Source organism: Hemibagrus wyckioides, linkage group LG08 (genome assembly GCF_019097595.1).
Source record: "Hemibagrus wyckioides isolate EC202008001 linkage group LG08, SWU_Hwy_1.0, whole genome shotgun sequence".
NCBI classification, from domain to species: Eukaryota; Metazoa; Chordata; class Actinopteri; order Siluriformes; family Bagridae; genus Hemibagrus; species Hemibagrus wyckioides.
Window position 1 is genome coordinate 22,997,504 of NC_080717.1, and position 21,872 is coordinate 23,019,375.

At 40.1% G+C, this 21,872-nt stretch overlaps 1 protein-coding gene across 9 annotated transcripts in view; it reads right to left on the bottom strand.

Annotated features, from left to right (window-relative positions):
- The window catches only part of magi2b (membrane associated guanylate kinase, WW and PDZ domain containing 2b), a 143,500-nt gene that overhangs the window by 78,026 nt on the left and 43,602 nt on the right, over nucleotides 1-21,872 (bottom strand). For 8 of the 9 annotated variants that reach the window (XM_058397263.1, XM_058397262.1, XM_058397259.1 and 5 more), the window contains exon 3: nucleotides 721-840. In XM_058397263.1, coding sequence (XP_058253246.1) covers nucleotides 721-840 — 120 coding nt within the window. Of the gene's footprint in view, nucleotides 1-720; nucleotides 841-14,619; nucleotides 14,905-21,872 lie in introns of those variants that run through there. The other variant, XM_058397267.1, reaches the window with a different exon arrangement.

The window sequence follows — 21,872 nt, forward strand, 5'->3', positions numbered from 1 at the left end:
AACAAGTGTGGATGACATTAAAACTGAATCCCACAAGTTGTTATAAACATGGATTAGCAAACATTGCTACAAAACCTCAGTTAAGCTAATAGAAGCCTTATCATTTCAAAGCTAACAAAAACAATTAATACCAGGGTTAGAGTTAGGGGTTAAGGTTAGAGTTAGGGGTTAAGGTAAGGGTTAGGTGTTAGAGTAAGGGTTAGGTGTTAGAGCAAGTGTTAGGAGTTAGGGTTAGGAGTTAGGTGTTATAGTTAGGCTTAGGAGTTAGGGTTTAGGGTTAGGGGTTATAGTTAGGGTTAGGGGTTAGGAGTTAGGGGTAGGGGTTAGAGTTAGGGTTAGGAGTTATAGTTGGGGTTAGGGTTTAGGGTTAGGGGTTAGGAGTCATAATTGGGGTTAGGAGTTGGGGGTAGGGGTTAGAGATTGAGGTTAGGGTTAACAGCTACTAAGAGTGGCTACCATATTCAGAGCTAACGCTAGACACCAAACTGAAAATTAGTGTAAAAGTATCAACCATACTGAAAACATTAATTAGCACTAACACCAGTTAACATGCTGAGAGCTAACTTTAAAATTCAAAGCTCGAGAGCAAATAGCAAGCAGATAAAACATCTAGCATGATATTGAAAGCTATTTCTTGTTAAAGTGCTGAGAGCTAGCACTGACAGTGAGTCAGGATCAGTTACTGTATATGGAGTCGGAGACTAACTGCATTTTACTCACCTTCATATGTTCCACTCTCGAGTAAAGCTCCACTTTTCTCTAATTCCATAAACCGGTCGACACTCACAAAGTTATAGTCCACGCCTGGGACCTCTCCCTCTTTCGGTTGTCGCGTGGTGCCTGATAAAAGAGAAGACGTGCTGTTCAGAATTCACACAAAATTCACACATTAGCTCACAGATATGTCGTATATTCTGTTTTACCACACTGCTATTAAACTCTTAATTATGATTAGTCAGAAAGTGCTGGTTTATTCTCTATAGCAGCAGCTGATCTGGCAGTAGTTACTGCTATAACTCAAATACCAGGTTTATATTATATTAATGCTCTTTCACAGAGACTTGTAGAGCAGGCAGTCAACATAATCTAATAAGTGGAGAGACAAATAAAATGTTATTTTGCTAAGATATGGATATGTTTATTTCACATTTATGGAACACGTCTCGCACGTTTGTAAAGGTTTTCCATCGTGTGTCCTCATAACAGAGGATTAGGCTTTTTGTGGTTCCTCAGAAACATGACAAGGTGACAAGGCTAAAATGTAACAACAGGATGAGTCTTGATTTGTTGAAAAAAATATATATACAGCATGTTGTTCATTAATAAATTAAGGTGTAATCATTGCCTCAGGATGTGCCGTTATTGGAAAATGATCAACGTCTCAGTGGAAATATTAACTCTCACACAATAATGTCACGGATTAAACAGTGGCTCAAGTGGTTAAGGCTCTGGGTCGTTGACAGGTTCAAGCACCAGCACCGTCAAGTTGCCACTGTTGGGCCCTTGAGCAAGGCCCTTAACCTTCTCTGCTCCAGGGGTGCTGTATCATGGCTGACCCTGCACTCTGACCCCAACCCCCAAGGCTGGGATATGCGAAGAATGAATTTCACTGTGCTGTAACGTATATGTGACAAATAAAGGCTATTTCTGGCATGACAATATTCCTATAAAATTTATTCCTATAATATTCCTATATATAAGTGTTTTATTCCTTACCTAATAGCTGCATCCTAATTGAAGTACTACATACTATGCACTTACACTATGCACAAGGTACTCTGCTGATTAATTTTACAAAGGTAGTATTGTCTCAAATGAAACTGTAAGCCGTCTCGTAGTCGATGGCACACGCTGAGAAACGTAATGAGACGGCGCTAGCTTTATCAAAATACAGCAAATTTTTGAATGTGTCGTCGGCCATCTTGAATTTTCTTTCTTTTCCAGCGTAAGTGCCTGGTAGCCCCGCCCCTCTTGTGCTACATAAATCATAAAGTGTCATTCCACACTTCGCTCCCGAAGTGCACTTCATCTTGTTGCAGTATTTATACTACAAAATGGTATAGAACAGTGCATATGTGATTTGGGACTCTGAGACTTTGATTGTGCGGTGAATAAATCCATAGACACTGGCTTAGACACAGTTCTGACTGTAAGCGAAGAGGCAGTGAGATATGAGGAGACTCGGAGCTAGACGTCTAGCAGCGCTTGATATAATTTCATCTTTAAAAACTCTCTCAATCCCTGCACACTTCTCTGAGCCCTTGAAATGCTGTTCGGCTTTAGAGTCAGAGTTAGACTTGAAATGAGTTTCCAAATAGAGTCTAGAAGAGTGAACGGCCCAGTTGGAGGCAGAAGTTTGCAGTCAGGCCAAATCTGGGCTAGCAGCAGGTCTCTGAGCTTTACAGAGGCCCCCTGAAGAGTCGCGCTCACACAGAGACGAGGCCGTGACAAACCTGCCGCTCTAACCGGCTTCCACCTAACGCTACCATCTCAAACTCTGGAAAGTGAGACGACAGACATTCTGAAGATGTTCGAGATGAACGTTATCTCCCAGGCGCTCTGGAAGGCACGAGTTCAGGGAGTACATTAGGGATGGAATTGTATGGGAGCTCACAGCGTGAGAACAGATCTGCTATTACAGGTCTTCAGAGAAGCTTAATGATCATAATCAATAACAACAGGCATCCTGTAATCAGGGCAACGTGATTACACGAAACCCTGCAGCTCCTGACCGTGCAGAAAGATTGAATCATGGAGCAGAAATGAGATTTGCATCGCGAGCACAAGACGTACAGTAGAGGAGTCTCATATAAAGGATCGCATATGAGAGCGGCTTTTGTTTAGGGGGAAAATTGAAATCTTGACGAAAAATTTACTTGAGGGAGAAAATCTGAAATTATGCAAGGTTTATATAGTATCACATTCATATGTGTTGCTTCAGCCAAATTCTATCAGTGATGCTATTAGAGATAAAAGGAAATGAAGGAATGCACACTGTATGAGATACGATTAAAAAAGTTGTATGCTTCCTTATGGACAGGCTAACATCCAACTGAGTTTTGAGTTTTCCTTTTCTGAACATTTTTGGAACCTTAATGTTTTCGATCCCAGAACATACAAAAAAAAATAAAAAATTCTAGGTGTTCAAGATTCAAGGTTTCATTTGCCACGTACACTGTTACACACAAACCCTCCTCCTTAGACAGTGCATATGAATAAACCAAAAACCTAATAAACTATAATAAGAAACATAAAATATGACGTGCAAGATGTTCCATGTGACATATAGTAGCAATGAGATGAAATTAGGTTTCGGGGAATGTCAGCAATGTTCTTGTTAAATGTAATGTTCCATATTTATCTTTGTTGCTAATGTTGTGTGAGGAAAATTTTTTTACATAAATCATTATTACAGCTAATACGTTTCAAAATTAGAGAAGCACCGTGTTAGCTTAACCTTAAAACCTACTGAATGTGTTGATAACATAGTGCTCTCTCTGTGAAGCCTCCAGGAAAAGATCTGGAAAGCACCTCTACAGCCAGTAAACTTATGAAGCGGTATGAAAGGGGTGTGTGATACTTCTTATCACACAACAAGAAGTAAATATGGTGTAACTGACATATCAGCCACGAAATACATAGCCGCCAGACTGTAAAACATTTCCAGATGATTAAACCTTGAACGAAAAGTTTACAAGCTGCCTTAAAAACCCGTGTCAACTCAACCTGGAGATAAGCTTCACTTCAGCTCATGGGTAGTCAAGACGATAGATGATTCTCTAAGGTTCATTTTTGGAAAACTTGAGATGGATAGAGTGTTGTGTTTTGGCATAGACAGCCTGTAGTGAGTGTTTACAGTAGGTATCGTGTAGCTGACTTACAAAATTTGGATTCTTCTCAGACGAGTAAACATTGAATTCCAACAAATTTCCCCTCAGCGACAAGTGCAGATGCTACATCCATTAATTCCACCGTGCTTTCTTACTGACACGCCTCTACCTCAGAGAATTTAAGGAAATATCAGTTTCCCACTTTGTGATGCTGTTCAACTGGTAAATACGATCTTTCTGACGTGACTTGAACTCGTTACCGTTTCTATAGCAACAACTTACACAGAGCCAAGGAGTCTCCAGTGTCAGTAAACCTGTTAACTTTATGATTTCCGTCTTCAGGAGAGACGTCTTTGTTTCGTTATCAACAATCTGAGCCGTATTTCTGTATCTTTTAAAGTTTCGGTATCTTTTTCCGAGAGGGACGGATGTTTCCATCACATGAGCGATACAGAAGCTAACATGTTTTGCAAACACGACAACGTATGATGTGTTGTGTATTAATAAAACACTTACTGAGGGGAAAAAAACAGAGAAGGCTTTTAAAATCCTTATTAAATCAAATGCAACTATTTCATCAACAGCACAGAACCGATGAAGAAATATTTTTAAGGAATTACAAAGTGTGGAGAAATGCGAAATAATTACAATCCCACTAGTAGTCAGGGGTCAGACTTCTGTCCATCGTGTGTATCGTTAGACTCGATCGGGAAAGGCGGAAAGATTATAAAACCGCAGCTGGAGGTGGAATTTTAATAACAATCAGTCAATAGTATAATGTGCCGAATAGAACAGACACTGGTTGCCTGTGCTGTCATTGTGTCTATGTAGGCAGATGCTCACATTTTTTTAAAAGTCTAATTATTAATTAATTTATTTTTTTAATTATTACCCCTTATTTCTTTAAACATTTGATGTTAGTCTAATGGGGAAGCTTATTCTAAATGATCCCCCTGTGCCTTGGAACTTTATCCCTCCCTTACTGCACATTTCCATCTCTCTAAATACTTTCATGAGGCCACTGAAATGGAAGAGCGGAGTTATATAACAATTTTGCATCTCCGTTTAAGCATGCCACAGAACAAAGCGTGTGGTAAAATCCCACTACTTTTGACTGTTTATTAATAATCTGCGTCCGTCTTGTTTGATGGACAAACTGCTAATAGCGAAGACCCTCCTACTGTTCTGTACGAAACAAAATAACCAAACACGAAGGCTTCAGGCTTTCAGACGTTCATTTCAGGTCGATTCTGAAAAAAAAAAAAAAAAATGCTTTAGGGCTGCAGATGTGCTAGCGCAGGTATCATCAGGACGGCGTTGTTGCTCACAGTAACCGATGTTGAAGTCTGTTTTTGAATCCTGTGAATCAGGTATCGTCCTTTCCATCCAGGCAAAATGCTGAGTTTGGTGGGAAAACAAAACGAGCAAACAAAGGAGTCTAATTTTCTCAGAGGAGGACACAGAAAAACACAAACATGGCCGATCTGGACAGAAATAATATGACGAATAGGAAAGTGTGTGTGTGTGAGTTTCAGATCTGGTCAGATAAACAAAGCAGTAACGACATATTCAGATATAATATCGAAATATTTACACTACCAGTCAAAAGTTTGGACACACCTTTTAATTCAGTGTTTTTTGTTTAGGGATTTATTTTCTACATTCTAGAACAATACTGGAGATTTCAAAACTATGAAATAACACACATGGACTTAAGTAATCCATATGTAGTGACAACAAAAAACAGTCAGTTGTTATTTTAAGACACGAAGGTCAGGTGTTCTGGAATAGTTCTGTTGCAAGAACAGTACTGTCAAGTGCATTTGCAAAACCCATCAAGCACCATGATGAAACTGGCTCACATGAAGACCATCCCAGGAAAGCAAGACCAAAACTTACCTCTGCTGCAAAGGAGAAGTTCATTTAGAGTTACCAGCCTCAGAAATCACCAATTAACAGCATCTCAGATTAGAGCCGTTATGAAGGCTTTACAGAGCATCAGTAGCAGACATATCTCAATATCAACTGTTCAAAGGACATTTTTGTGTATTTCGGCCGCCTTCAACATTGTTTTACAATGTAGAAAGAAATAAACATCAGGAAAGACCATGGAATTAGAAGATGTGTCCAAACTTTTGACTGGTAGTGTATGTCAGATGATTCCCTAACAACTCCGAACTGCTTTAGTAAAGGTTTCTGCAAAAACCTAGATATTATTATCTAGCACAGAATAGTGAAACGGTCGCAGTTTGAACAATGCCATCTATTAACCTTCAGGTGTGTTTCCCAGTCCAGCTGTGCAGCCTCGGCGTTTCGAGCTGCTAATCCCGACGTCAGATAGAAACATTCTGCTCACATTTCTTCAGAAACGATGCTTTGTTATCGAAGCCTCCTAATTGATTCATAAATACGCTCTGACACCTGTCACGTCTGCTTATCAGCAATTAGATTATTGTGCAACAGATGTCAAATATTTGGCTTTAAAAGCCCTACAGGAGTTGGAAATTAGTCAATGGGCTCCCAAGAGAGACGCGCTTTGTAAAACACGGACCTCCATCACCCGTGTAAAGTAAATTACGGCTGCGATCCGGATAGCCAGTAGCATGCTGAAATAACGAGACCCGGGCTCTTCCAGTCACATCTAAACACACACTGAGGATAAAAAAAAAAGAGCATTTAATGGAGACTTACAAAGCCAATAACAAAGACTCAATCAGACACCGGACTGAGTCTTATTGCTGAACAAGTGGAAGTGGCTGCGATAAGTGGTTTCGTTTAACAGACACAGACACACTCCAATTTTAACAATTAATCCAGTAAACGCTCTTTTGTCACAGTAGGGTGATACAGATGAGAAGAATACCATTCCCAGAGTTATAGATTACAATAAATTATGCGTGTACCTGCACATGTATTCATGCAGTCATATGGTTTATACAGGTTATGTGTTATGTAAAGGGGAAAAAAAACACAATACAGCAGGTCCTCGGTTTACGAAGTCCTCGACCTACGGCGTTTCGTGGTTACGTCGCCATCTCCCATAAATTTATTAAGAAAGTCTTGTTCCATCATTCCGACGTAAGGCGTCTGCGATGTTAAAACAAATTTCGCGCGGGAACTAGTTGGCGAGCGGAGCAGACGAATATGTCGTCACGCGGCGCTATACGAGGAAGACGGCTTTGTTTACATTCGCCGGCGTAGGTGAGTGACATAGGTACTTATGTACAGTATGTGAGTTCCGACTTACGTTGCGTTGCGCTGTAGGAACGGAATTCCGACGTAAGTCGAGGACCCCCTGTATTATAGGAAATAATCACTTGGAAGGATCATGTCTTAGCCCAAATCTGTGGAAATCAGGCATAATTTCAAAAAGCTACTCTGAATATCGCAGCGTTTGCTCGATTTTTGTGTTGATTCCTGTGATGGCAAAATCGTGAAATCCTGGAGGGACTGATTCTAGCGCTCTCTTGGCACCAATGAAGACAACAAACCCACAGCTTGGTCTTTTAAAGAGCTGTTACAAAGCAGTTTTATTTAGATGTCACCTTAGGTCTGAAATCTTAAAGTTACAGCTGATTGTTTCTGAAGCACTGACACTGGAGACTCCTTCCAAAATTGCTAAACAGAAAACCTCACTAACACGATAATTACACTGTTTAAAAATCTGTTCATGTGCCTCGTTAATAAAGACATGCTACTGTTAGAGCTGCTGTTATCTGACCAGTCAGAATTGAGAATTCATCAGTGCTGCAGAATGCATATACATTCTTCATGTGTATAATGAACAGAAATAGATGCCGGTACGAGAGACTGGGCTCGATGCTCTCAGGTTGCTTTTGCCATTCAGACTAGAAGTGTTGTGTTTCATTACTGATAGAAATCACAGCTGCCCCAGGTGTCTGTTTTTGATCATTCTAAACAAGAAAAGTCCATTTTGACTCTAGGGCTGAAAAATACATCCAGCCTCCATGTGGCTTTAAAGAGCTGACACACTGCTGAATAATAAAACAGCAAGACACAAAGCTCAAATCAGCTCCGGCTCACTACAGAGTGAGATGGAGAGAGGGAGAGAGAGAGAGAGAGAGAGAGACGGCATGTGCGACTTATGTAATATGCAACACGACGACTTACTCAGGTTCTGAATATTTTAATATTCAAATAAAACATTCTGTCTATGCCGTTTCTCAGGAATATTTGCAACAGATCCAAATATAGAAAGTGTGGAATATTTCTGAATATTCAGCGTATGCTATTGGAGACTTGGTGACGAGATGTTAAGCCGTGTCCAAACTATATGACTAAGAGATCTCATAATGCTCAGCTACACAGACGGGGGGAAATAAATACATCTGAATCTTTTCAGTATAATATAATACAAAATCCTCCCAAATGTGAATCTAACGAAACATAGAATATTGCGACTAAACAACATTAAATGAATACATGAAATAAAATCCAGCATTCTTTATTCAGAAAACAAGAGAAATACATTTTGTAAGTGGGGCATGACATCAGCGGTGCCACTTGCCAGGTGGACGTAAGCTGACATTAATGATTAATGAAGTAATGCCTCAGAAAGCACATTGTTGCTCTGCACTGAAATGGAAATTGTATTAAACAAACTCTATTCTCTCATCAACTCCAGGTTTCTAAAGTATTACCGTACCAAGAAAGTGAAGCTGCTGTAACAAATCTTCAAGATCATAGCAAGGGCTGCCAAAAAACAACAACCAAAAAGGGTTAGAGGGTGTGTTTAGCACAGATCAGAGCAATGTCACACAGCACTGGTTGGAAAATGTGTGTGTGTGTGTGTGTGTGTGTGTGTGTATGTATATATATGGAGTGTATATATACACTCCATTGTCCCGCCCTTTGCAGCTTCAACTCTTCTGGGAAGGCTTTAGGAGTGTGTTTATGGGAATTTTTGACCATTCCACTAGAAGCGCATTTGTGAGGTCAGGCACGGATGTTGGACCAGAAGGTCTGGCTCTCAATCTCTGCTCTAATTCATCCCAAAGGTGTTCTATCAGGTTGAGGTCAGGACTCTGTAAAGTTCCTCCACACCAGACTCTCTCATCCATGTCTTTATGGAGCTTGCTTTGTGCACTGGTGTGCAGTCATGTTGGAACAGGAAGGGGTCATCCCCAAACTGTTCCCAAAAAGTTGGGAGCATGAAACTGTCCAAAATGTCTTTAAAGCATTAAGAGTTCCTTTCACTGGAACTATATATATATATATATATACATTTAGGCTGTCTTTCTGTCCCTCTGTGTGTCCAAAATTCATCTTAGCACAACATCTCAAGAACCAGCTGTAAGATTTGTATGAGATTCACTGTACACTGAAAAAAAAACGATGATTGTACGCTCGCTAGCAACAAGTATGCAAAACAAACAGCGTGACGATCTGAAACCTTCCTGAGGTGTGAAATCTGCTGTTCTGCCATTGTGTCTTTTCACCTGGCAGACAATTTCTATCAGATCTGTCAGTGTTTCTAAAATCCACTAGAATCACATTAACAGTGCGTCATTTACCACGCGGAGGATTTTCTGCATTTTGAAATGACGGAGGTTAATGCAAAATCATTATTCTACTCGTGAGAATATATTTGGAAGCCACTTTGCTGACTGATTCAAAAGATTAAATGAGCAGGAATTTGAAAACAATATTCAGACAACGACAACATCCGAGACAACAGTTGAGACAGTGCATATGTAATGACTCATCCTCACAGTCCTGTTCTCCACAGACACTTCCAACCCAGACGCTGATGTCTTATTACAAAACCTTTTGTACCGAGACATCAGAAGCGTCGGGAGAGGAGTGTCTGAAGCCTGTGAGCTACATAAGATACCGTCTGGTAGAAAACAAATCCTTTAACCTTTTTAACCTTTAACCTTTTTATGTTTCTAATGGCTTGTATATATGACTTGCATATATTTCACAGTGTAATCTGTTTATTTATTTTTAATGTTTTATTTACCGTCACCTTAATGTACACGGATCATTATAAACACTGACAGGTGAAGTGAATAACACTGATGATCTCCTCATCATGGCACCTGTTAGTGGGTGGGATATATTAGGCAGCAAGTGGACTGTTGATGTCCACATCAAAGTTGATGTGTTAGAAGCAGGAAAAATGGACAAGCGTAAGGATTTGAGCGAGTTTGACAAGGGCCAAATTGTGATGGCTAGACGACTGGATCAGAGCCTCTCCAAAACTGCAGCTCTTGTGGGGTGTTCCCGGTCTGCAGTGGTCAGTACCTATCAAAAGTGGTCCAAGGAAGGAACAGTGGTGAACCGGCGACAGGGTCATGGGCGGTCAAGGCTCATTGATGCACGTGGGGAGTGAAGGCTGCACCGTGTGATCCGATCCAACATCTACTGTTGGTCAAATTGCTGAAGAAGTTAATGCTGGTTCTGATAGAACGGTGTCAGAATACACAGTGCATGACGGGTCAGGGCAGTTTTGGCGGTAAAAGGGGGACCATCACAATGTCATAATGTTATGCCTGATCGGTGTAGTTTAATCTGTGACCACCTTTCCATGAATGTTCTTGCTACCTTGTGAAGTGAGAAAATAGAATAGCAAGATAATGGTTAAGAAGAATGAAAGCAAACTAGTTATAACTCTTTTCTTAATGTGTATGAGCATTTGCTGGTAAAAAGGTGTTTATTAGTAGAACAGCCGTTTAGCACTGCGCCGCTTCCTCACTTTGACGGTTGTAGCTGAAGCAGACAGACGCTGTTGTTCATACTGACGGCGTACAAAATGGCGCCAACAACCCTGCATGCCATCTCGCGCAGTACAAAAGAAGTATTTCAGAATGCATGTGCGTGTCAGTGGGGGGGTCAGTCGGACAGTCACGGACTGGCAATAAAGAAAATACAGTAATAAAGCCATCTGCTCGGTGAATTGAAACTCCGCTGACACGCACGCTTTAGATACAGACTCTTCCGTGAACAGCTGTCGTTCTCCTCTCTCGCCCCATACAGCCTGATTCACACGTGACAGGACAAATCAGAATGAATCACGGCTGAAGATGAAAACCCCCCTGTGGCTGGAGTTATCTCAGGGCTCTGACGATGCAATTTTCACGCATGCACCAGACACGAGAGCGCCCTTTCAGAGGATCGGACGCTCTTCCTGTGCGTGCACGTGCAGCTGCCGCTCTCGCCTTCACAAAAGGCCTGAAAATAACACGAGGGAAGAGCAAAACGAGCCTCTCATTTGTATGTGCGCTATGAATATTTATAAGATTTGTCAGCTGGATTAATATGAAGTGCTCTCCACAAACGTCTTTTTTTTGCACAAAATGCCTCATATTTGCAGCATGAGGCCTAAAATCGGAAAGGGGTGGAGCTGTTATTTTTTTCCCTTTGTGTTTATTTCTTGGATTGGAATCAACCTAAAGAGAGACTATCTGAGGAAGCAGTGTATTACATGTCTTCTTATGTTTTTTAAATAATTTATTTCATTTATTCGTGCATTTTTTACAATAATTTATTCGTATATTTAATTTATTGAATTATTATTAGTAGTATCATTATTATTATTATTATTATTGTTGTTGTTGTTGATGAAATAATAATAATAATAATAATAATTATTATTATTATTATTATCATTATTATTATTATTTTAGATTCTATTTATTAATTCTTTTGTTTTTGTTTTTTTGTTTGTTTTATGCATTTTATTATTTATTTCCTGACCGTAAAGTAATCCTCTGCATAAACATCTGCAACGCTGTCTACATCTGGAGCACTGATAAGACCCTAACCCGGTCAGGAAATAAATAATTAAATGCATAAAACAAACAAAAAAAAACAAAAACAAAAGAATTAATAAATAGAATCTAAAATAATAATAATAATAATTAGTAGTAGTAGTAGTATCATTATTATTATTATTATTATTGTTGTTGTTGTTGTTGTTGATGAAATAATAATAATAATAATAATAATTATTATTATTATTATCATTATTATTATTATTTTAGATTCTATTTATTAATTCTTTTGTTTTTGTTTTTTTGTTTGTTTTATGCATTTAACTATTTTTTTTCCTGACCGTAATGTAATCCGCTGCATAAACATCTGTAAAGCTGTCTACATCTGGAGCACTGATTAAATCGGTCCACAATCTTATTACAATAGGCTCTGAGAGTGGTTTAGTGTCCCATAGCATACACACACACACACACACACACACATACACACTTCCCATTAGATCTGATTAGGAGTAATAATGACAGATCTGAAATTGCATACAGATTGACCTGTTCTCATTTTTTTTAGATTACAGCTAGCACGACAGCACCTTTTTAAACGCTGATCTTTTAAATGCAAACTCGTTTTGCCGGCGAAAGGCTTTTATCCGTACAGGAAACTGCGCTTTCATCCAAACCCTGGGTGAAGAGTAAACAATTAACACTCTGATCTCTTCTGGAGCTTCTGCGACACTGTGTCTTGTCGAGCAGAACCAAAAAACACAAAACACAAAAAACAAACACTGAACTACATGGCAGGAAGTGTTCCCTGGATGCTTATGAAAACATGTTCGAACATTTCTTACACACGGTCACGTGTCACACTCCACACTGGTGTTTAATATGAAGCTGATATGAAAGTAGACAGAGCTTTCGAAATCTGTAGTTTTTCTGTTTTTACCCAGCCTACTAGGACAAAATATATTCATAGAAATGTTCCAAAAAACAAGAAAGCTTCTATCTCCAAATTAAACGCTGATATCAAACCCATTTCTGCTCTCTGAGATGCTTGTTCATAAGCATCTAAAATGTGATCTTCAACCACTAAAATTCTGTGTAAGGTTATCCAACAGAGGGAAAAACACATATCTCACACTGAAAGCCAGCGGAGTCCTGACTCATTTTATATCAGCCTTATATTTACACCACCGATCAAAAGTTTGGGATCACTTGCATATTTCAGCTTGAGTTCAGCTACAGAGGAAGACTCCATCAAGCCAATCCATCTTGTGGGAGATGCTCCAGGAAGCATGGGGTGAAATCTCATCAGATTATCTTGAAAAACTGACAGCTAGAATTCCCAGGAAATGCCAATGAAATTGTCTAATAATTCGATTTATCATCAGTTTTCTGGTAAAAAAGGGTAAACTGATTAATTCTGTTGTAGTCTGAATTTAAATGCAAGCTACAGTGATTGTTTTTACTATTTAACAAGTTAAAATTGTTAAAATAAAGCCTGATTATCACTGTTTCATCACATTTCAAGTTATATTAATCACATCAGCCTGAATGCTGATAAACAACAGCAAAGTACACTGATCAGGCATAACATTATGAGCACTGAGAGGTGAAGTGAATAAGACTGATGATCTCCTCATCATGGCACCTGTTAGTGGGTGGGATATATTATGCAGCAAGTGAACATTTTGTCCTCAAAGTTGATGTGTTAGAAGCAGGAAAAATGGACAAGCGTAAGGATTTGAGCAAGTTTGATGAAGGGCCAATTTGTGATGGCTAGACCAGTAGATCAGAGCATCTCCAAAACTGCAGCTCTTGTGGGGTGTTCCCGGTCTGCAGTGGTCAGTATCTATCAATAGTGGTCCAAGTAAGGAACAGTGATGAACTGGAGACAGGGTCATGGGCGGCCAAGGCTCATTGATGCACGTGGGGAGCGAAGGCTGGCCCGTGTGATACAAATTGCTGAAGAAGTTAATGCTGGTTCTGATAGAAAGGGGTCAGAATGCACAGTGCATGACAGGTCAGGGCTGTTTAGGTAGCAAAAGGGGGACCAACACAATATTATTAGGGTGGTCATAATATTATGCCTAATCGGTGTATGTATCAAACTGCACTTCAATACGCAGCAATACACAGCCTACAAATAATTTTTCCAGCTTTTTCAGGCCAAAGAAGAAAAAAAATTGCAATACATGGACCAAGTAATAAATATTCGTGTTATTACAGGATTTAAGGATTTTCAAAATGCATTCGTATCAATAGCTGAAATCTTTCACTATGAGACAGCGCAGTATGTCCATTTGAAAAACCCTAAAAGCCTAGCTCAGTGGCCAGCCGTCCACAGACTGAGGATATAATATCTACAGCAGCATCTGGAAGGTTTTTCCAGGCTGATAAAGATCCAGGATTTGGACATCTATGTTAATTCCAGTCACTGCAGATGCGTCTGGGTTGTGGCTTTCCACTTTCTGAGTGGGATTTGATAGTGACCTGAAACCACAGGCACTGAATGTGCTCTTTCACACAGTGCTACACAACAATGCAAGAATTTTATTTAAATGTTATATAGTGTTAAAGCACTACAAATACTACCAAAGGAGGAATAATGTTGGGAGTGGGCAGAAGTGGAGCGGTGTGTACAAGCAAAGTGATATCAAAGTGTATTCAAATTAGAGTTAAAATAAAAATTCCCAGTGTAGACTTTCTCAGATGGCTGTAGAACTGGCTTCATCTGAATATTTTTTTTTAGAATTAAATAAGGACACTTAGTCTGCATTCTTTAGCGTCTTTCTAATTGTTTCATCTCCCCAAAGCAGCTACTAATTACTAGCTAGCTAATACACTAGTTGTGTTTCCCAGCAGCTCTTTTTGAACCACATCCCCAAAACTCAACAATGAGACATTTCTTTTTAACAAAAGGTGATATAGGTATATAGGTTACGCATATGGAAGAATGATTAACGCTAAAGTTTTTGTTTTTCAATCTCCACATGACCAGGTTTTAACCCAGTCTATAAACCGACAGCTGACAGCCTTCTCCTACAGCCTGTGATTACCTGACGCAGTCGTGCTGAGAGCAGGAACACAACAGAACCTGTAAAGTGCCTTGCGTCCATGAAGAAAGCAAACCTCCGAGCTAGAGTACTGCCAAGTGTCTGTCTTCTAATACTTTAACTGGCTTCCCTGCGGACGTGATTCCTTTCACAAAACAGAGGCGGACTTGCAGGTGGAGGTTAGGTGAAGGCTGACGCTGAAGTGCTGCGCTGAAGCTGTTACAAAGATTCGAGACGTCCGACGGCCAGAGGCCTGAAATTTGCTTGTAATTGTGTGCAGCTCGGCGCTGACACTCAGAAACAGGGGGAGCTGCGTTTCGCTCTAATCCACAATCGGTCACTTCAACCTTGAAGCTACATTCCTGCTCTGCCTGCTGAATCTCTAATGCCTGAATAAGGCAAACAAGCTGCAGAGTGGCTCGAGCATGAACACGGCTTCTGAAAACAACACTCGCTGATTCTCCACTGGGGTGGTAAAATCAGATCGGATTCAACTTCATCGTCCTGGTGCAAGTACTATTACAATAAGCTTGGCCGTGTTGATGAGAGGTCAGAGGAAAATGGCCAGACTGGTTTGAGTGGACAGGAAGGTTACAATAACTTACTCTTTATAACCACAATGAGCAGAAAAGCATCTCAGCTTTCACTCCTGTCAGCTACGAACAAGAATCTAAGGCTATATACTACACACACACACACACACAATTGGATACTCAGGGTACATATTATATTGTTATAGGTTCGATTCCCATCTCTGCCATGTGTGTGTGGAGTTTTCATGTTCTCCCTGTGCTTCAGGGGTTTCCTCTGGGTTCTCCAGTTTTCTCCAATGGTCAAAGTGATACGTATTAGGCTAAATGGAATGGCTAAGTTATCCGTAGTGTGTGAATGGGTGTGTGTGGGTGTGATTGTGCCCTTCGATGAGGATTTGTGCCCCGAGTCCCTTGGGATAGACTCCAGGGTCCTGGAACCATGTACTGTGCAGGATAAGAAAATGGATGGATGGATGGATGGATGGATCGATAAATAGATGGATGGATGGATATTAGGTTATGTGTAGAAAAATGGACATTAATATACACTACTCACAGAAAGTTAAGGATATTTGGCTTTTGGGTGAAATTTATGGAAAATGTAAAAAGTTCACGCTACAGTGATATTATATCATGAAAGTAGGGCATTTAAGTAGAAGCATGCAATGGTGATTTCCTCATCTCAAACAATTTATTGAAACAAAAGCCAACAACAGTGGTGGGTATACCACAACAAAAAATGTCAGTGTCTCAATAATTTGTCATGTGCCCTTGACCATCAATTACAGCTTCACAACGACGTCTCATGCTGTTCACGAGTTGGCTTTTTGTCTGCTGAGGCACGGCATTCCGCTCTTCTTGAAGGGCGGCCCTCAGGTCATTGAGGTTCTGGGGTGCAGGGTTACGAGCCTCTCAGGGTTACGACTCAGCTGATCCCATAGGTTTTCTATGGGATTCAGGTCAGGTGAAAGTGCAGGCTACTCCATTTGAGGTACCCCAGCCTCCAGCAGCCGTTCCCTAATGATGCGACCTCGATGAGCTGGAGCATTGTCGTCGATGAAGATGAAATTAGGCCTGTGTTGTTCACGCAGGGGCACAATGACTGGATAATTGATGTTATTCAGGTAGTATTGGCTTGTCACTTTACCATTCACAAGCTGTAGGGCAGTTCTGTATTGAGTAGACACACCTACCCAGACTGTAACACCACCACAACAGTGGCTGATGCATAGCGCTCTCCTTGACATCTCAAACATCATTGGCGGCCATCATTTCTGCTCAACGTGAATCGACTTTCATCAGAGAACAGCACTGAGGCCCACTGGTCCCTCGTCCAGCGTAAATGCTCCCTGGCCCGACGCCTGTGCCTGGTGGTGTGGTCAGGTACCCTTGCAGGTCGTCTAGCACGCAGACCACGCTGATGTAAACGGTTTCGAATGGTCTGACGTGACACTTGGGTGCCTCTCACCTCCCTTAAAAGTGCCTGGAGTTGAGTGGCATTCATCATCCGGTTCCGCAGGGCACTGATCACAATGTTCACAATGTGGGATGTGGCCAAAGGACGTCCACTTCTATGCCTTTCTGTAATTCTTCCAGTCTCTCTGTATCTCTGTCGCAACCTGCTGATGACACTCTGTGACACTCTAAGCTCAGTGACCACTTCCCTCTGAGAACATCCTGTTTAAAGCCTCGCAATGGCGAGGTACTGTTGATCAATTGTTAGGTGTGGTCTTGGTCTCATGATGTCAAAGTGTGAACAGCATGATGAAGAGGACTGTTTAAATACCAATTCTAATTGAACCAGAAAATGTATTGGTCGATTCATGGATCAGTTGTGAATTTTGCCGTTAAGCACTTTGTCAGAGAACAGCAAGTTAAGCAAAGTACTGAAACACTGAACAGTTGGACATGTGCATTCAAAAGTGTAGAGAAGGTCAAATTAAGTTCACCTGTAAAGGTTATAGTGCATTTTGGGTGCATCCTGAAATTTCACCCGAAAGCCGAATATCCTTAACTTTTTGTGAGTAGTGTATATGTGTACTTGAGGAATATGAATATTGAGTTGTACAGTATACACAACACACACACATAACAGTACCACTATGTAAATAATGTGAAGATAAATATATATAGTGTGATACCCAGACAGAACTGAATATAATGTTTTACACAATTTTCAAAAGACAATTAATGGATGAATTAATTATATACAGCATTACAGCAGAAGTCTAATATATGGGTAAAATATTTCCTGAAACACAAGGACTGCTCTCGTACCCCGATCACACTTTGTTGCGTAACATTTAATGAAATCAATAGAAGCATACTGAAACGTCCATATGTGCCCTTTTTTTTTTTTTTTTTACCACCAGAGCCAATTAAATCAAGCAGGAAAAGGCTTTGTACAGCTTTTCTGAAGTGAAATTCAAGCACTTTCCCAGCACTTACCAAATGGAATATCAGAACACAGATCAACATTAAAGCTCCAATTATTTCACAGCTTATAAAAAAAAGAGTTTGAAGTAAAAGGAGAAACTGTAAATCCTGATGGCAGATCATTATCCAGACTTAAAACTGTCTAACAAAATAATTAACTTTTTACAAAATAATTAGAAATGTCAAGACATCAACGTCTTTCTCTCGGAGCTATTAGGATGATTATACGGAAAAACTGCTCGGTCCTCGACGGGACAGTTATGGGACTTTTTAATAATTTAATACTTAAATTAACAGGAGACACGTGCTGCCAAATTCTTGGATCTGTCTGATTAATTTGCTTTATATTAATGTTATCATTTCTATAGTAATAATTCCTTCTCAGGGACACATATTAGAAAAGAAAATCTCTAATCCAACAACAGAAACAGGTGCTCTGGTGAAGTTTTCTGTGAGGAGATGTTTATTTAACGTTTATGGAAGAAGACTTCAGATGGAGGGCTTCTCGGTTACATGACAAGCTGCGTTTTTGCCTTATTAGCTTCAAGGGGAAAGAATCCAGGCTGGAGAGGGACTGACTGCTTCTGTCTGCTCTAAAGTATGAGATGAGAGGAACTAACTATCTCAGATCTTCTACGAAACAACTATAAATGGGAGAAATCTATGAAGTGTTGTGGAAAGGTGGGCGTGGCCAAGCATCAGCTGTAGAATGACAGGAGGCGGGTCAAACCGGCAGGTAATGCATGACGTGTCTCAGCTGTGTCCAAAGCTGTGTGTGTGAGTAAATTAAAATCGCTGTAAAATGAAAGAAAGTAGCTCAAGTGGTTAAGGGAGTTGACTGGAAGATCAGTGTTCAACCCCCAGCACCACCAAGCTGCCACCATTGGGCCTTTGAGCAAGGCCCCCAACCCATCCTACTCCAGGGGCACTGCATCATGGCTGACCCTGCGCTTTGACCCCAACCGCCAAGGATGAGATATGCGAAGAAAGAATTTCACTGTCCAGTAATGTATATGCGACAAATAAAGACAAATATTCAAAAGTAGTCCCAAGCATGCTTCCAGTCTCCTCATCCTCGACCCAATCCATCCAGGACAATTTTTAAAATTGTCGTCATATATGTCAACAATACAAGTGTTGTTGTCCTTCGGCTACTCCCTGTTTGGGTAGCCATAGCACACATCATCCGATCCGCATGTTTGATTTTGGCACAGGGTTTTTTCCCTTCCTGACACTATTGTTTTTATCCAGGCTTGGGACCGGCACTGGAGATTTAACCCCTCAGTGGCTGGGTTGGAATTACCTGTGGAATATTTCTTGTCAAAAATCTCAGGGGAAAGAAAAACCCACTTCGGAACATGCTGTTATTGGAAAACATCATGGAAGTATCACCACCCCGGTTCTGTTTATTTTCCGATAACAGCATGTCCTGTCATGTTTTATTATTTACTTCAGTACTAGAGGCTCAGTGGGAGTACAACAGCATCGCATTTAAAATGTATCTCAGAGCGCATTTAAACAAAAAAATAAAGGAGCTTTTACTGCGTGCAGTGACTTATTTAGTTCACATAGAAAGGAGAAAAAGGGAAATATCAATCATTTTCTAGTCATTAATTAAGCTTGTGTTCAACTCAAGCTTAGAACTTTAGGCATAAATACAAACCGTTTAGAAGTGAAGGCGAGTCTCAGCAACCGCCTCAGCGATCAAGGCACAATTTCCTTTCGTCTTCCTCACTGATAGCTTAATGAGCGAAACTGTACGCGAAAAACTGCAGCTAAATGTTTCCGAACCTCCTTCTGGACTTGATGCTTGTTGCGCATATTCTCACACAGGTGTGTGTAAATGTTGGGTACAACACAGATGTGCATCATTTGCATGATGCAGATTGCGATTTCTTTTTCAAATCAGCCAGATATAGGAAATGCTAATTCGGCTCGATAATATTCCGCACGATGCGTGTGAGTTTAATTCAGCTTTATTTATCAATGTGGCCATTTCATTTAGAATTATTAGGTAGATTCTTTTCTTTTTGTTTTTATTGGTTTTTTTTTAATTATTTGAAACAATATTTACACATGCACATGAGGAATGTAATGGCTCCTGCGGTACAATTCTGCAAAAGATAATTGGAAGCGAATTGAGTTTTGATGTGCCGTAACACATTAACGCGGTCAGTGTAATTGAGGTTTATCTTGCAACACGTTTGATCAAAATGATGTAGAAAAGCTGTTGCTCTCAGTTTCAGTGTTATTTATAAAAAAAAAAAAAAAATTGAATCTGCCTTTAAAATCTAATAAACAATTCGGCATCTACACTAAGTATAATAATGTTAATGTATAATAAAAATGACAGTTCTAGAATTATTGGCACCCTGGAAATAAAAATAAATAAATAAATAGATTAATTAATTAATTATGGGGTTGATTAACATAATCTCACACTGACTGAAAATATAAGAGAAGTCTAAGCTTTATTTAGATCTATTTAAAAAAAAATTTTTAGTTTATTTAAATATATGTTTTACTGCAAAGAAAAAAAAAGGAAGTTACCAAAAAAATGCAAACATTTTTAACAATCTACATGTAGCACATTTTGGGGCCTCCTGGTGGTCCAGCAGCTCTCATTGGCACTGCCCGGGTTCGATTCCTGGGCAGAGAGCTAACCCAGCTACTGAAGAGTTAACTCTCAGTGTCGGCTCCAAGCCCGGATAAAATGGGAGGGTTGCGTCAGGAAGGGCATCCGACGTAAAACCTGCGCCAAATCGAAACACGCGGACCAAATGATCCGCTGTCAGGCCCCCGAACAGGAAGCCAAAACAACAACAACAACAACAACAAGTAGTAAATTTTGACACCCTTAGAAATTGTTACGAATAAAATTTCCTTTGTGAACATGAATAATATTTTACATTATTATGCTCACAGGAGTGTTAAGGAGCTCTTCAGTGACTTCCTGTTTCCGTGAGTAACCATCAGTTACCTGAGAAAGAGCAACAATCTCAGGACTCAGGACAGCATTCGCCCGCACTGACAGTCATCAGCTGTGAATGCAGATCTGTACGAAGGGCAACTAAAAAGCAGATCTGAAGCTTCACCACACAGTAAATGTCTCATAAGTCATTCTGTCATTTACTCACTCTCATGGCCTGGGGCTCAGCTTGGTAGGAACCAAACCAGACCTAATTTTAAAGGTACAAAATGTGTGTGTGTGTGTGTGTGTTTTATTATTATTATTATTGTGTTGGTCCCCTTTTGCTGCCAAAACAGCCCAGACCCGTCGAAGCATGGACTCCACTAGGTGTTCTATGGTATCTGGCACCAAGATGTTAGCAGCAGATCCCGAGGTGGGGCCTCCATGGATGGGACATGTTTGTCCAGCACATCCCACAGAGGCTCGATTGGATTGAGATCTGGGGAATTTGGCATTGTTGTGCTCATCAAACCATTCCTGAACCATTTTTTTGCTTTGTGGCACGGTGCATTATCCTGCTGAAAGAGGCCACAGCCATCAGGGAATACCGTTTCCATGAAAGGGAGTACATGGTCTGAAACAATGCTTAGGTAAGTGCTATGGTAAAATTGTGAAATTGTTGTTCTGGCTATAAAAAAAAAAAGGACTAGAGAAATATCAAAAATGACCTGGTGTTATTTATAAATATGCGTCTCCTATCAAGCAATGTTGCACAATACTGAGATACAAACTTGTGCCTTCAATTCACTTATTCTACCTAAAAGCAGCCTTTATTCCTCACGTCCTAACCTCATAAAAGTCTCATAAAACTGTTATTATGTAAAACATTAGTGTTTGGTGAGGATATTAAATGAGCCGCCTGTGTATTTCCCCTACACACAGATTAATAAATACAGTCCAATACAGTTAATGCGGAACAGGCGACCTAGTGTAGTGTGTACTTTAGTGAACACTAGATTCCCTCACTACTGTCTCTGCTTAGTGTTTCGTCAAGGTAATCCTGAGTCAATCTCCTATAGTAGGCTCCCTATCAAGTGCTTATGGCTAATCTCGACACGGATTGACCTAAAACTTCTGACGCCGTTCCAGGATGTGGATTTGTGAAGACTTTCTAAAACAGTCCACATTAACAATAATCCCAGCGTTCACTGAGATAGTACACTTCACTATTTTATTACACAGAAACCTGGTAAAAAAAAAATAGAAATCTAATCAAAACATGAAGTAAATCATAATGTAGGTTTTTTGGCTTGTTAGATAATGTTTTGTGGTTTTGTCACAAATATAGCTGGATCGAGCTGAAACTCCTCGTATTA